The 16714-nt window shown below is 34.7% G+C and overlaps 2 protein-coding genes across 4 annotated transcripts; one reads left to right on the forward strand and one right to left on the reverse strand.

Moving 5' to 3' along the window:
* Nucleotides 1-8230: 8230 nt before the first annotated feature.
* Nucleotides 8231-13703, reverse strand: mrm2 (mitochondrial rRNA methyltransferase 2). The gene is made up of 2 exons (XM_042720106.1): nt 13120-13703; nt 8231-11710 (listed from the first exon to the last, which is right to left on the reverse strand). The coding sequence occupies exons 1-2, from the start codon at nt 13415-13417 to the stop codon at nt 11286-11288; spliced, it is 723 nt and encodes a 240-aa protein (XP_042576040.1). The 5' UTR covers nt 13418-13703; the 3' UTR covers nt 8231-11285.
* nudt1 (nudix (nucleoside diphosphate linked moiety X)-type motif 1) lies at nt 13106-16610 on the forward strand. Of its 3 annotated transcripts, none has more exons than XM_042720105.1 (4): nt 13106-13203; nt 14623-14778; nt 15802-15947; nt 16049-16610. In XM_042720105.1, the coding sequence occupies exons 2-4, from the start codon at nt 14627-14629 to the stop codon at nt 16219-16221; spliced, it is 471 nt and encodes a 156-aa protein (XP_042576039.1). In that variant the 5' UTR covers nt 13106-13203; nt 14623-14626; the 3' UTR covers nt 16222-16610. The 3 variants fall into 3 exon arrangements, with proteins under 3 accessions (XP_042576039.1, XP_042576038.1, XP_042576037.1); XM_042720104.1 differs by lacking the exon at nt 13106-13203 and adding an exon at nt 13984-14222; XM_042720103.1 differs by lacking the exon at nt 13106-13203 and adding an exon at nt 13985-14264.
* Nucleotides 16611-16714: the final 104 nt, after the last annotated feature.

Below are 16714 nucleotides of genomic sequence, written 5' to 3' on the forward strand. Positions count from 1 at the left end.
ATATTATATCAAAGTTTAAGAAGCAGAGCACATAAAAAAAAACAGTTGCAGATGTTGAAACATAAACAATTAAACTAAATCAGATCTCCCTTAAAAATAACATTTGCACTGTGGTGTAATCTGTGAAAACAACAGATAAACCATATAGGCAACTTTTTGATTGTTTGGTTACTAAAACATTTTGTTCTTGTCTTTACCAAGAGTCTACATGAATTCCTCTTGTTTGACAGGTTATAGGTTAAATAAAGACATCCCAGAATTACTTTGTGTACCATCTGTCAGTCTCCTGCTATTGTGTCCTCATTTCTAACTTCTAATTTAGCTGTTGTCCACCTAGAGACCATATTTGCTGATCCCATGCACCAATCCACACCTGTCCCCACACAGGTTAATTAAAGGATAGGAGTAATTGGTCCACTGTGGAGGATCCCAAATTTCGTGAACTGTCAAACAACCAACATATTAAAAGGGAGCATCTACTGAGCATCTGAAACTGAAGCTCATCTAATATCCAATATAATTAGGTCTGATGCTACAACTGGCCTAGAATGAGAAACATATATTGTGTTGATATGTCATGATAAAGTGTAATGATCTTGAAATGAATTATAATCAAGCTTTATATTTAATGGTGCTTAATTCAAGGAGGTCTATAATACCTTGAGCTATTCATCCTTATGGTATAGTTAGTTACAGCATCCCACCCGCAGGGACTAACTAGATCATGCTAACCAGTTAACCCCTCGTCCTTTAGTGCTATCAGGGTTAATGTGATTTACCCAAGGACATGTTACTGGATCAACATGCTTGTTGGCCTTAGAACAACATTCCTGTGAACTGATCAGATTATACAATAGGTTTAGGTTTAGATTTTGTCTGAGACATTCTTATAAACCACCCACTGATTTTAAAGGCGGGTTATGGAAAAAGGATAGAAATTATTTGTATTATATTCTCACTTCTCCCTTTTTCTCCTTTAAAAATGATTAGTTGTTTTTTTTTTTCATTGAGTATGTTGCATTTATATCTTTTGTTTTCTCCTCGTTTGTCCCTGCGATGAAGTTAACTGAAATTGATTGTACAACAAAAAACAACAACAACAACAACAATAATAATAATAATAAAGCATTTTGAAAAAAAAAATAGTACAGCAAACAAAGAAACAAAATGCATTTTGGAGTATTTTTGATCTGTCTAAATGTTAGAAGCCGTAGTTGTTTCTCAGATAAAAAGGATTGATGGATTGTTTCACATAGTATTAATTTTAGGTTTTTGCACAAGTTCACATAAAGCCACTAAACTGTGATAGAGTCTTTGGTATCACATATGTTCGGAAGGAAATTAGATCCAGACAAATATTTGATTATTTTGGACATGTGCAGCTGTAAGAATAAGCATTAATGCCTGCTGCGCATTTGCAATCTTGGTAGGCAGGAGCTTCATCAGAAAAACCTCTTCGCAATTTAGAGGCTCTTCACGGGCAGAAACCTATCAGAACGCAACTCTAGCAACCTAATGTCTGTGAAGCAATGAATATTCAGGCTCATGCTCGACTTCCCTTCCTTTCTGGCAGGGGAAGGCCTTATAGCTCTGAGATTGCAAAGCCACTCATTACTAGTGTTGTCTAGCCAGACTTATGGCCAAGCACTTAGACAGGAAGAGACCATCTATACAACATATAAAGCAAACAACTACAGTTTGTTTAGATTTTTTATGGAGCTCAGTGGGCAGCATGAAAGGGGGTGTCTAATGCTATTTCATGCATTCTGACTTATTTACACTGTTAAAAGAGTTGGATTCTCATGCAAAATATGACCAAAGTCTCAAAAAAAAGTTGGATGTATGACAGTGTTTCTTTGTCAAAGACACTCCTTCAGGGTTTGTATAAGTTTTGGAGTTTTTTTTTTTTTTTTTTCTCTCTCTCTCTCTCAAGCATGGCCTTCATGACATCATAAAGGGCAAAATTCTTGTATTGGGCACTTCTAACGGAAGTTCGTCTGGAAACACAGGCACACATCAACCAGAGTAAGAGCGAGAGCCCACCCATCAACGTGCTTCATTCGTTAATTCGTTAGCCATAGTTAATTTGAATCAATTAAGTTTTTGTTTATTTTAATTATGCCGATGTCACAGCTTGCAGACAATCGCAACACAAAAGCTTTGTGTGCTTGTGACTCTTTTATTTTGGCTCTTTCAAAAATCTAGTGAACGGCCTACACAGCATTTTTGGGCATAATAGGTACAATCCAGACACAAAAGATAAACTTTTATTTACTCTTTGGAAGGATGAAGGATGCAAGTTATGAAGTTATGAAGGATCCAATACTTCTCTATAGCTACTCAAGATTGCATGTGATTGATAGAAACCGTGTGTCCAATTATTATATTATTTTATTTTATTTTATTATATATTATATTATATTATTTATTATTATATTATATTATATTATATTATATTATATTATATTATTAATAATAGAAGAGCATTGTGGAATAGAGAAAAAAAAATTGATTTTGTTTTGATTATGAATATTTAAGAAGTGATTTTAATTACAAAAAACAAATCAAATATAATATAATATAATATAATATAATATAATATAATATAATATAATATAATATAATAGAATAGAATATAATATATTAATATTAAGTGAATGATTCAATGACTCCCTCATAAAGAAAAGGTCTCTTGTTTCATACCTGAATGATAGTGTTTTTGAAGAAATAATTCAATGACTCACTTATAAAGACAGTCCCTTGTCACCACCTACAAGAGTAACAATTTAACCTGTAGAAAGTGTCACAAAAAACAGTGACTAATACACAGAAAGCTTGTCTGATTTTAGTAAACACTGCTGATGAGAAGGTCAGCCGAGCCACCTGTTGACTGAAGAATAATAGTCTTTGTCTATTATTTTTGCCCAAGTAACTGAGTCACAGTGAACTCTATCATACATCCAAAACATCAATTTAAATTTGAAAACTTATCTACAGAGAGAGGGGGATGCATCAAAGCAAAGCGTAGAGTGACCGAGTGGCAGAGTGGAACCCCTCCGAAGAAAGCACTTAGCTCTAGTTCACAACAAAAAGGGATAAAATAGAAAGATCTCGCCTTGCATGCCACCATCTTTGAACATCAAGACAAAAGTGGTGCACACAGTGGCAACCTCTTGAAATCACAGCTGGTGAATCTGAAGTCTAATATGACTGTCCATAGATCTATGAATGCCTGTTGGGGTATCCAGATATAGATAAATGCAGTGAAACATCTTAATTAATTTCCTTCAGGCTTCAAGCATCAAATCAAACACATCTGAGTAAACAGCAAGCGCACAGTTACATGCTATGTGTCAAAATGTGCTTAACCCAACATTTACTGCAAATAGAGGATTTTAACCAGGCTTAAACATCATTAGCGCTTAAGCACTATTAGTATAATTTCTAATCCAATTAGAGAGAACATAACTCCAAAATAGATAAATATAAATGGAAAAATTATATCTATATTGTACATACTGCAGCCTAATTGCTCCTTGTTATGCTACTTGTACTCATTAGTTTGGGATTGGGTTTTAGGATCCAAAATATTTTTAATGGCTTTGAAAGAAGTATCTTATGCTCACCAAGACTGCATTTACTTAATAAAAAAATACAGTAAAAAAAAAAGAAGAAAGAAATAAAAAAGAAAAAAGGTAATTATTGTAAAATATATATATAGTGTCACATGGTCCTTCTTAAATCATTCTAATATGCTGATTTGCTGCTCAAGAAACATTTGTGCTGCTTAATATTTTTGTGGAAACCATCAAAAGAAATGTTCGAAAGAACAGCATTTATTTGTAATTGAAACATTTTGTCTTTACTGTCACATTTGATTAATTTAATGCAGCCTTGTTGAATAAAAGTACTTCAAAAAAATCATACTGACTGTTGTACTCTAGTGTATGTACTGTTGTATAAAAGCAATATCATGCTGTTGTACTTACTACTTAATATCAACACAGCTGTAACTACCTGCAGATAACCCATGCCGATATTCAGTATAACGATGCTCATGCCCATGAGATATTGCTTAATTGTGTCCCGAAAGCTCCCTCAGCCATTTGAAACTTGTCATTCAATCATTCCAAATCCTGTCAGAATAATCTCTGTTTGATTCATTTTCTCATTCAACAGGCCTTTATGACAGACCTGTGAGAAGAAAACTCTCTGAGAAAACATTCTAATCTCTTTCCTCCAGACCCACAGAAAACAGATTTGTGTTCATTCAGCACTGGAAGGTGCAAGTATCTGTTCATATCAGAGGGGTTCGTTGTCAGCCTCTGCAGCTTTAAACTCCATACAGAGCATTGCAGAGCTGCTCAAGATATCTAAGCCGGCACTCCATCAAATGTTTTTAAGCATATCTTTATTTGTATATCACCGAACAAATCAAGTTTTCAGCAAGTAACTTTATTTCTGCTGGGTTTCTTTGCATTCTTTACCAGAAGCCAGAAGATTAAAAAGCATGTCGTAGTCTCATAATTAAATTTTAGGAAGTATACATAGTCTCTGCATATAATTTATCATCCTTAATTGACTGATATTTACATACAAGCCACCAGCTGTCCTAACAAAAGTAAATTAACCTGACAGTGCACCATCCCCCTGGAACGCTCTTGGAACAGATTCATTTAATATCGAAGTGTGCAAATTCTCACCTGTGTGAAACAGCACAGCAACTGCCAGGGAATTGCCTGATTAAATACAAATATATTTTAGCTTCTATAGCCATGGGAGTAGTATCAAATGTGATCAAAACACTAAAGAAGGGAATTAGTGGAGGGAAAACAGCCTTTAACTCTGTTTATGGTTATTACAATCATCCCAACATGAGAGACAAGCTGTGTTGTATTGGGTCACTCTCAAATTTGCTTGAAACAACAATAGCCTGTTTCTCTAAGTTCATAAATGCATGCAAATACTGATATAAGGTTTACAAATTACATTGCATAGCTTAATCAGACTTCAACTCCCCCCACCCACTTTTTTAGGTCTAATCTGATCGCAACAAGGCTATTTACTATGTTAATTCAAAGGCCATTTATTCATACAAAATATGTTACCCGGGGCAATGCGTTAATTGAATAAAAATAGACGCATTAGGAATTTTTGTTACCATTAAGGAAGAGCAATGCACAGTTTCACAGTGAAGAAGGTACCTTGACGAATGCTGGTAATTAATGAGTTTTGCTTCCATTGGCTCCCATTGTACAACAAATTACAATGTAAGTCATTGGGTACTGAAACTGTTATCAAATTGTTATCTTGTTATTGTTATCTTGACTGTTCAGCAGAAGACAGAAAGTCTTACAGGTTTGGAACGACATAAAGGTTAGTAAATGATGACAGAATTTTCAGTTTTTTGGGTGGACTATCTCTTTAATAATCTAATTTCTGAGTGTGAATTTAAATTGTGGATATTGATGACAGGATAAGGAATTTACACAACAGCAATTCACTATATCACACAACAGAGGAACATCATTTATAAAGTTATCAATTTAAATAATGAATGCATATTTATCCTTTTATTCAGAGAATACATTTTTCTCAAATAATTAAACACGTTTCACTAAATTATATTCATTACTGTCAAAATAATTAAAATTGTCTTTTTTTTGTCCTCCAGCAACACCAAAATGCCCACCACATTATTTTAAAACATTTTACCAAAATAAACATTTATTTCCAAATTTTAATTTGTTGACTTCAGTATAACAAGCTTGAGAATTTAAAGTGTCAGACGAGCGTGCACTTAGAATAAACAAATGATATTGTCAGCTAATGTGTACGCTAAAATATGTATCTTTGTAGTTATCGTTCTTGGTGTAACGGGCCTTAAAGGATGTCATGGAAGTGTACATGATGTATACTGCAAAAACAAATATCAACTTAAAGGGTTAGTTCACCTAAAAATGAAAATTGTGTCATTTGTCGTTCCAAACCCGTAAGACCTTCGTTCATTTCAGAACACAAATTAAGATATTTTTGATGAAATCCAAGAGCTTTCTGACCCTGCATAGACAGCAACGCATCTGCAATGTTCCCAGGTCCAGAAACATCACAAGGAGGACATCGGTAAAACAGTCCATGTGACATCAGTGGCTCAACTTTAATTTAGCACAGGTACAAGAAACTTTCTGTGCACAAAGAAAACAAAAATAACAATTTATTCAACAATTCTTCTCCCAGAGTTACTGTCTACTGCCATTTTGGAGAGCGTCACGGGACATGTGATCAGTGTCGTTTACATTCAGGAGAAAATGTGCGCATGCTGAGCGTTAAACAATGCTGATTACGTTGATTGCATGGGAACATTACAGTTATCTTAATTTGTGTTCTGAAGATGAACAAAGGTCTTATAGGTTTGGAACAACATGAGTGTAAGCAATGTCAGAATTTTCATTTTGGGGTGAACTAACCCTTTTAAAAAAAAAGCCCACAAACATGTTTCTGTAACTCACTATACATATTTATTAAATCTACATCACACGTTTTTCAGATGCATAAGCATAAAACGGTGTGAATGTTGAATCTTAGCACCCATATTGGCTACAGTATCTCTGCAGGCCTCTTCTTCAAGAAGAATTACTTTGACAATAGGTTTGCACATCACAGATAGTGATGTTTGGTCATTCTTGACATTGAATGACCAGTGACATTGCCCTCTCTTCCCCCCTTTGTTTTTGTTTTTTTGAAGTCACAGTATCTGTTGACATTGAGCTAAACCTTCTATCCAACCATAATTCATAAAATGGTCCCTTAAAGTGACTCTCATCACATTTGAGACTCTTCTCTGCTCCCTGCTTTGCTCTTCCCTCCATCTATTCTGTGTTACACAACCACCTTCTTGTTTCTCCAGTGTACTCCCTTTGTTTTTTGCTCTGGGGTTTCACTTTTATGGACAGAAAAGGTATGATTGAACAATTTAGTAAATTGCATTTCCTGTGCTGTGTGTATTACAGCAGAAATCAATACAACCACATTTGACAACATGATGTGCACTTGAGAATATGGCTTTGCTTTAGTTTTCTGTGTTAACTTTTGGCCAGCATGAGCCTCGAGTTGAAAACTGATGTGTAGTGTGCCAAGAAAAGTCATTTGTAAAAAATGAATAATAATTTACTGCATGTTTAAGATAATTATGAACAGGTTAGATGACTGTTTTGATCTTATTTTGGAGAAGTATGTAAAATTGGTTGAGAAAAACCTGCTCTAATAAGCATTCTATCAAAAGTCCATAAATTTTTTAATTAATGTTTGAAGTTTTTTATACTGGTAAGCAATCCTAAATATCAGCTCTGGAATGTAAATGAGTAAGCTAAATTAATAACACATATGGAAAACCATATTTTGTATTCCAAGAAATTTATACTTTTCACTGAGAAAGGATGCATTAAATTGATCAAAAGTAAAATTTACAATGTTACAAAAAAAAATTATAATAATTGTTGTTCTTTTGAACTTTGAATTCATCTAAGGATCCTTAAAAAATGTGGTTTCCACAAAAGTATTAAGCAGAAGAACTGTTTTCAACATTAATAATAAGAAGAAATGATTCTTAACTGAGCACAAAATCACCGTAATTAGAATGATTTCTGAAGGATCAAGTTTATTGTAAATTGTAATTATATTGCAATCAATATTACATTTGATTAGCCTTGGTGAGCATAAAAACACATACATTTTATCAACCCCAAACTTTTAAACAGTTGTGTATATTAATATTTTAACTTACTTTCCTACAGAGAGTAACAGCACTGGGAACAGTTCATTTTTGATCGGGCAAAACATTTCAGGTTCCTTTATGTTCTTCAGTGCATTATTTGTAGTAGCCTACTCTTCAATTGAGACCTCAGGTTTTCAATTTTAGTGTTTAACTCCTGAGGCTCAAATGGGCATAGCTGAGATGATTTATTCTGGGAAATCAAGTGTTCTTCTACCATGCTCCATAAAATGAAAATCATTGGTTAAATATAATGAAATATAAATGGAAATTTCAGTTCCTGGAAGTACCACTTATGCAGTGCATTTAATAACATGTTTATGGGCAATTCATTTTCAACAAAAGTTACATGAATTCATTTGAATTTTATTTATTTAGAACTTTAATTGTACTTCTTTAAACTCAAATTTGAAGAACAAATGCTGCCTAAATACAAATTCAATTCAAAATCGACAAATGTAGAAGGCATGGATTCTTTATTGGGCACAACCTCAGAAATGCAAATAAAAAGTTTTGCCAAAGGTTTTTGCTATATCCAACTCTAAATTCAAGTCTGTTGAAATGTTAGACGGCACATTATTACAGTGCACTGGACAGCCTGAACTCTGACCTTTAAGAGAATTTGAGACGTTCCAGGGAACCAGAAGGACGTGAGTTACCAGCAATGAACCTTATAGAAAGAATAAAAATCAAGACGATAACTTCAGGGGCCAAAAAAGCTATTATAAATTTAGCACAACCCCTTGTACTATTTTCATATCACTCAGTGTGGCTGAACCCCTGCAGACACTAGTTTCCACTCTTACAACCGTTAACAGGCGTATAAAACTAAGCTCCCAAATAAATTCCTTAATCTTCCATAATGAATTCTCCAGGCTCTTTTGACATGTCACTGACGCAGGAGTGGATTGTCCCTCAAGTGCACGCGTTTGATACGTCAGAGCGATGATCAAAAACCACAGCATTCAAATTGACCGAAGCGGCATGCACATTAAACATGTTGCTGACACAGGCGCTCAGATTAAACAGTGAGGTTGCAAGAATTTCCATATTGTATGGAACACACTGCAGCTCAGTCGAATATGAAAGTGCCAGAGCTGCCGGCAGAATTCATTTAGGTATGTTTGAGTCTCTCAGTTGAAGATTCCCTGAGTTTGAGATTAGAGCAATCCAGAGCCAAACCTGACATTCTTTTTCTAATGCTTTCAAATCAAACCTACAGCATACACTTTGAGCTATTAAAGTTTGAGGAGTTCTCCTTGTAACTATAACCATAAAACTCCACGAGGCTTTAGTGATGAATAAACTCCGATCTAACCTCTATGAATCATTAAACCCCATTTTATTATCTCTAATGTTTCTGTTCTGCGTACTACCAATGGTTAGGTCTAAACTCTCCATGCAGCACAAGCTGGATGTCATTCACAGCTGGACTGTAGAAAGCCAGTGTCTGAGATAATATAATGTGTCAGGCTAATATCTGTGAGACTGCATTGCTACAGGGACAAAGGATTCTCATTAGTCATACTGTCTATAAGACACTTATCCATCCTCTCTGCAGCTCCTCGGCTTATAATGAGAGAATGATTGCATTTTCTACACGGCTGGAAAAACTGATTTTCGGTATTGCGCAAACAATTTAGCTTTCCGGTTAGGGAAACACAAAATTAAAGTGTTGTCAAATAAGCCACACTTCAGGAGTTTGCTAAAATGCAAATGACAATGCTGGATTTTTAACTCTTGAGCACTCGACTCTCAAACGGTCGGGAAAAACAGTGCTCCCAATAACAGCCGGTCCACGCCGGGGTGTGAGAGTCTGGGTACAAAAGTCAGTCTGCTGCTTTCACGTTGGCAACTCAAGAGCACCATCTTCTGGCAAGCTGAATGTCTTCCGGTCCAGTGTTTCTTACACTTTTTTTAGGTGGTGGAACAAAGAGTAAAAGCAAAATGACAGACCACCTAACATCCCAGTCTCATTAGGATAGTGAACCAGAGGGCCAAGGCCCATTAAGCAGCCTTAATGACTAAAAATAATTGAAAATAGGACAAATCAAGCTTTAAAATAAATTAGCTTATTTCTTACCTGCATGCACTTCTATTTTCTGCTGAACACAAGTGAAGGTATTTTGAAGAATGTTGATAACCAAACAGTTTCTGTTCCCAGTGACTTCCATTGTATTTTTTTTTTCTTTTTCAGTCAATAGGAACCAAAAACTGCTTGAGTACCAACGTTCTTCTAAATATGTTCTTTTGTGTTTTACAGAAGAAAGAAAGTCATGCAAGTTTGGATGAAATGACATGAGGATGAGTAAATTATGGCAGAACTATCCCTTTAATTTAATTCACCCCCAAACAGTTTAATTATTTTAATCTATTGTGTGGACACTTTCTGTAAATTAACTCCATAAATTTGGCAGACTGCCATTTTGCTGTTATTATCAACTATAACTAGACAGTTACTAATGAACATAAATATTTAGAATTTTTCTTCAAAGGAAGTCAGACCGAACACTTACATACATTATAAATGTACATACATTATTCACATAAATGTGACTATTTATAACAACAGAAACACTTTGCAAAGTCTTTAAGAAAACCGGCTTCCTCAAAACAATTGCTTTTATGTTAAGTTGTGTACAATATTCGTAGCCTAAGGATGAATCATGAAATAACTTTTGCTGATCCATAAACATGTTCTTTCATGTTCATTTAATTGGAATTAAATACATTGCTACTTTAAGCAAATGAGCATTAACTAGTAAAGCCTAAATGAGCCTCCTGTTTGTTAGGTAAGGGGTTGGATTGAACACAGTGCATGACTGTCACTGAAATGAAATTGTGAGGGACAGACTTACAGTTTTACTGCAAACTTAAACTTAACTTTAATGTAAATTATTAATATTACAATCTGTTCATTTATTGTCATGAGTTGGTGTTTTTTGTCAGTTATAATTATTTTAATTATCTATTTAGCTTATTATTTTTAATTAGTTAAAAAAAATCAATTCGAATCCTTCACAAACCACTGTTTGAGAACCACTGTTTTAATCCAGCAAATAAAATATAAGCAAATATTTCTCCTTTTTTAATATTCTCTCTGTGCTTTTGTTTTATGTGCTTAAGGAAACAAAAAAACAACAACAAAAAAACACTATAAATATGGAATCACTCACTAAAAAGCAGTTTAGATGCACGCCAATCATTTCTTTATAAAATTATTTGAAACTAACACTCCTAGGCCTCCCTAATAAACTGAAAATGCAAATCTGACTTAACATAATGTTATATTCAACACCTGAATCTAATTATTCTGCTGCACCATTTATATCCAGGATCTGTATTGAGTTTCTGGTTTTTATTGCACAGAATCTGGTTGCAGGCAAGTGTTTTTATATATATATAAGTAATAGGAACAAAACTATATATATATTTTTTTTTTACATTTACATTTACAATACATTTATTTAAACTGCATATATTAAAAATGTATTTGCATGAAAAAGGCTTCATCCTATCTTATTCTGAACATCCTCGCCAGAAAGAAAAGCTCTGGGGACTCCTTCCTGCTTGCTCTTGGTTTTACTGTTTTTACATCTTGAAACATTGAGGAAAGCCTCTGCTGGAGCTTATGGGCCAAAGCTCCATCCCAGTATTTACAAATCAAAGAGCCCCCGGGGCGCAAAACTTTGTCAGCTAAGACCAGCACTGATAGACACATGGTGACCAGTCTTTCATGATCCAGCTCCCTGAGCCCACTGGCATTGGGCGCCATGTCACTGAGGATGACATCTGCTCGAGCTTCAGGGAGGAGCCTCTCCAGCGCCATGTGAGTCGAGGGCTCAGTGATGTCATGATGGGACAGCAGCTGAGCTCCATCCAAGGGGGAAAAGCGTAATATATCTATTCCTATTACGCTTCCTTTAGGAAGATCCACACCTGGAATGAACAAAGGTATAGTGTTTATATCCTCATCAGCTAAAATAAATGACACAAAAACCAAAATGTGATAGTCTAATAGATTATAAATATGTTTATTTATATCTGTCTATCTCTCTATCTATCCAAAAACTCATCACCAACCACCAATGACTGGTTAATATGGGTACAGTCATTTTAGACACTTGCAAAACTGTTGTAACAGAGATGGAAATACAGTTTTTAAATACATGATTCATGTTTCCATCTTTGTTGCCACAGTTGTGGAAGTGCTTTCAATTCTAAAGAAGGGGGTGTCCCGACTCCCGATACTTTTGTCAACATAGTGTATGTACAAAATCATTGATGTTTGGAAATGAGTTTTTGGCTCAAGGTCTGCATTTAAAGTCACACCAGAGGTGTTGAGCTGGGATTAGGACTTGACTTTATGCAGACCAGTCAAGTTCTTCCAATCCACACTGACTGAATCAATCATTTCTTTTTGAACCTTGCCTTATACACAGGGGCATTGTCATGTTAGAATAGAAAAGGATCCTGTCCAAACTGTTGCTTTAAAATTAGAAGCACACAATTCCCTAGGATATCATTATATGCTTAAACATTAATATTTGTGCTCATGGAAATGACTAAAGTAGTCAAACCTATTCATCGGAAGGGGGTGTTCCAATAATTTTGGCAATATAGTGTTTGTTTAAAATTAGTTCTGTAGACATTTAAAAATTTTACTTATATATATATATATATATATATATATATATATATATATATATATATATACACACACACACACATTTATTTGTTTCATAATGCAATTCATGGTAATGAATTCACTATTATTCTAAATTAAAATTTGTAAATAATACAGACAGAATATAATGAAAAAGTAGGTGTATCCAAAAGTTTTGACTGGTAACGTGTCTAAACTATACCATTCAAAAGTTTGGGTTAGTAAGTTTTCTTTTTTTTATGTTTTGAAAGGAGTAAGTGCTTTATAAAACAAAATGCTGAAAAAGGCTGTATGTATTTGATCAAAAAATAGAATAAAAACAATAATATTGTGAAATATTATTACAATTTAAAATAATTGTTTTCAATTAGATTATATTCTTAAATGAAGTTTATTTATGTGAATTTTTTTGCATCATCACTCCAGTCTTAAGTGCACACGATTCTTCAATAATCATTCTAATATGATTATTTGCTGCTCAAGAAACATTTCTTCGTATTATTAATCTTGAAAACAATTGTGCTCCTTCATATTTTTGTGGAAACCGTGAAACGTGATTTTCAGGATTCTTTGATTAATAAAAACGTCCAAAAGAACAGCATTTATTTGTACAAATATACGTGATTTTGTATGATATATAGATATTATATGATGTTACATTGGTGATTCAGAATTCACTTACTTTCTCCTGCTGAGTTGACTCTCTGGACTGCAACCTGACTCCATGCACCAGGCGCAGCACCGCAATCTACGACACTCAAGCCAGGTTTGAGAAGTCTGTATTTGTCATCTATCTCGATCAGTTTGAAGGCACTTCTACAGCGGTAATTCTGCGCGTGAGCAGCTTTGACGAAAGGGTCATTGATCTGCCGCACCAGCCATCTCTGATCGGCAGCACTCTTCCCCTTCATATGCAGAGGCGTCTTCTTTAGAGAGACCGCTGACACGTGAATGAACGACCTGTGGATCCGTTTCCACATCGTTTACAAACAAGGGATCTGGAAAGATACTACTAGAACTTAAATTCATGAAAACAAGGAGACGCATGTGCGTCTATGGTGTCCTCATACTGTCAAAGATGCGCTCATTTTGCGCAGACTCCTAAAGTTAGGCGTTATCGTGCTTCATATGTCTCTAGGATATTATTAATTATTTAGATGAAATTCATTTATCAGTTAGTGATCATTTCACTGTTATACACGGTCATCTTTGAGTTTTTGTGTCTAATGATTGCTTTTTCGGTATCAGTCGAGAATATTTGACTGTTGCACACTCCGAGTCACGATTCGAGGACTCGTTCTTTTGAGTCGGATCTTTTCAGTGATTAGTTGTGGCGAAATGAGAAATAATAGCCTTTAGTAGTCGTTTAGCATAAATGTCACAATGTACTTGAAATATATTTACGGTTTGGCCAAAACATACAATTTTAGTCAATTTCTGTAACTGAAATCTAGGTTTAATTCGTTTAGTTCTGTTCGAAAGAACCGATTCACAGAAACGAGTCGCTTTTCCCATCGAGAACATTTCACTGTTGCACAAACCGTAGGTAGGTGGAGTCAACCATCGCTGGTGGGGTAATATGTTTTCGCAGATCTGTAAATCATGTTGCATTCAGATAAGTCACAATCTGAATAAGATGTCAATCACTACTTTAAATAAATTCACTGTTGTCAGTCTGAAGCCTCCATGTGATCCTCTGACCGCGAGCAACACGCGGGAACAAGACCGATTCATTCAACTGAGACGCACATATCTGCAGTTTGAGCGATCAGATTTTTATACTGTGTATGTGATTACATTTTTTCTCTGGTTATTACTTTGGACAAAGTAAGTAAATTATTTGGATAGAAGTATCTGTGAAGTGAACAGTTTAATCCTTGATTATCCGATCTCTTAATTGTATGTATCTGTGAAGTGAACAGTTTAATCCTTGATTATCCGATCTCTTAATGTGCATAGCTGTATGTTTTGAATGCTGATAGTGTAAATATAATATATATATATATATATATATATATATATATATATATATATATATATATATATATATATATATATATATATATATATATATATGTATATAAATTATACTCTCTGTAGTCTGTATAATGGAGATGAGCATAATTTTAAAGGAAGTGTAACGAATAGTGTACTATTCATTGAAGACACTGTATTTTATGTATAGGGAGATGTTGACTAATAAACTGCTGACCCTGGTGCTGGTGGTGCAGCCCGGCCGGGTGTTGTTGGGCATGAAGAAAAGAGGCTTTGGAGCTGGCAAATGGAATGGGTTTGGAGGGAAAGTCCAGCCAGGAGAGACTATAGAGCAGGCGGCCAGACGGTGAGCCTGAAACATGTCATGTTATTATAGCAATACCACACAAGGGTGTTACTGTTGCCCAAAAAATAAATAAAAGTGTTATTATTTTAGTTTCAGTTATAGTTTTGGTTAATATTTTGAATCAGATTTGAATTTAATTTGAGTTAATCATTTTATTGAGTGTTTTGTCACTTTGTTAGTTTATTAAATTATGTCTATAAGTTTTATTTAGTTTTAGTCATTTTAGTTCTTCAGTTAAAAATAAAAACGCGTTGAACTAGCTTTAATTTTGTAATATTTAATTTTAATTATTTTTTATTGTTTTTATTTTAGTTAACAATAATAAGCGGTTAATGTACAGAGGCCATTTCTGAAATGGGAAAAGGGGACATTTCTAATTTAGTGGTCAAAACACAATTTACATCTCACCTTTTTTTCTTTCTTTTTTTGTGAGCATATAATCAATAATTAATAATTATTAGGAAGTGTGCAGGTCAAACTGAGTGTAACTGGTTTTACTACAGTGTTACAACAGTAAAATAAATCTGATAAATGAGAACATCTGATAAATAAAACTGTGTTTAGTTATTTTATATTTGTGCTCTTGGAGGCTATGTTTTACGGGGTGTTTTGAACATGCTGTAAAACATTTCCAGGGACAAGAAAATTGGACATTGGACACCTTTTAGTTAATATAATTGTCTTCCAGTTCAAACGCTGAATCATAGCAGTTGTTTTCAGGTATAAAAGCTTCAAGAATGGTCTTCTTTCTGGTGCCAAGAGCCAAGATTTAGATTTAATATTTCTTACACATATTGACAGTGCTATGTTTCCCTTTAAAAAAGCATTTTCTTCCAGTGTCTTTTTCCACTTCCTTTCAGCTACAGATCAAAGTTAAACAGTTTGAACCTTGTAATGCTGAGGATGTTTTATATTATTTACTTGTCTGTAGAACTTAACAATGGTGTCAGCGTTTGGCCCTGTTCAATCTTCCCCGCTTTTATTGGTTTCCCAGCTAAAACAAAATGCCATTTTATTTGACAGGGAGCTGCTAGAGGAAAGTGGCCTCACCGTTGACACCCTCCACAAGATTGGAAATATCAAATTTGAGTTTATTGGGGAAACAGAACTGCTGGATGTCCACATTTTTAGAGCTGACACCTATAAAGGAGAGCCAACCGAATCAGACGGTAACACAGCGCCCCATCACTTAATGATCCAGTTTGTGAGACACATACTGAGACAGAAGGTCTAATAACGTGCCACTGAAGCGGTTTGTTTTCTCTTTCAGAGATGAGGCCACAGTGGTTTGACACAGATAAAATACCTTTCAGCCAGATGTGGGCAGATGATGTCCAGTGGTTCCCACTGATGCTTCAGAAAAAGAAGTTCTTGGGATATTTTAAATTCCACGGTCATGATGTGATAGTGGAGCATAAACTGGAGGAAGTGGAGGATGTGTGATTGGGGTTTGAGTACCACTGATGAACTTTGCCACTGTATCAGTGGAAATTATACAACTACATGCTCTCTTGGATACTGTTTGAAATCATGAGATATAAAAATGTTGTAGTTTGATGTTATAAATGTACAACATTTTGTAGAAGCACACTTTTTTTTGCATGGGAAAATAGCGTTATCAGTTAGTTGGGTGTTCCGTTTATATTTAGGTTAAATTCACACATCTTCTGTATTCTGATGTTTTGTTTTTACTACCTTCTATGTTCATCATTCCTACAACGGTTGTTCAGTAGAGTACACCAAAAATCATACGTTACTTACCAAGATCTTTACTGTTCATCTCCTAAATGAAACGATGGAAAGTGCAGAATAAAACAAAGTATCCATCCATCCATCTAATGTCTGTCTGTCTGTTATAGTGGAAATAAACAACTGCAAGTACACAGACTGAATGTAATACAGGTGAAACCTAGTTCTCAAACCATTTGCCCTCTGT

This window comes from Cyprinus carpio, chromosome B3 (assembly GCF_018340385.1).
Source record: "Cyprinus carpio isolate SPL01 chromosome B3, ASM1834038v1, whole genome shotgun sequence".
Taxonomy (NCBI): Eukaryota; Metazoa; Chordata; class Actinopteri; order Cypriniformes; family Cyprinidae; genus Cyprinus; species Cyprinus carpio.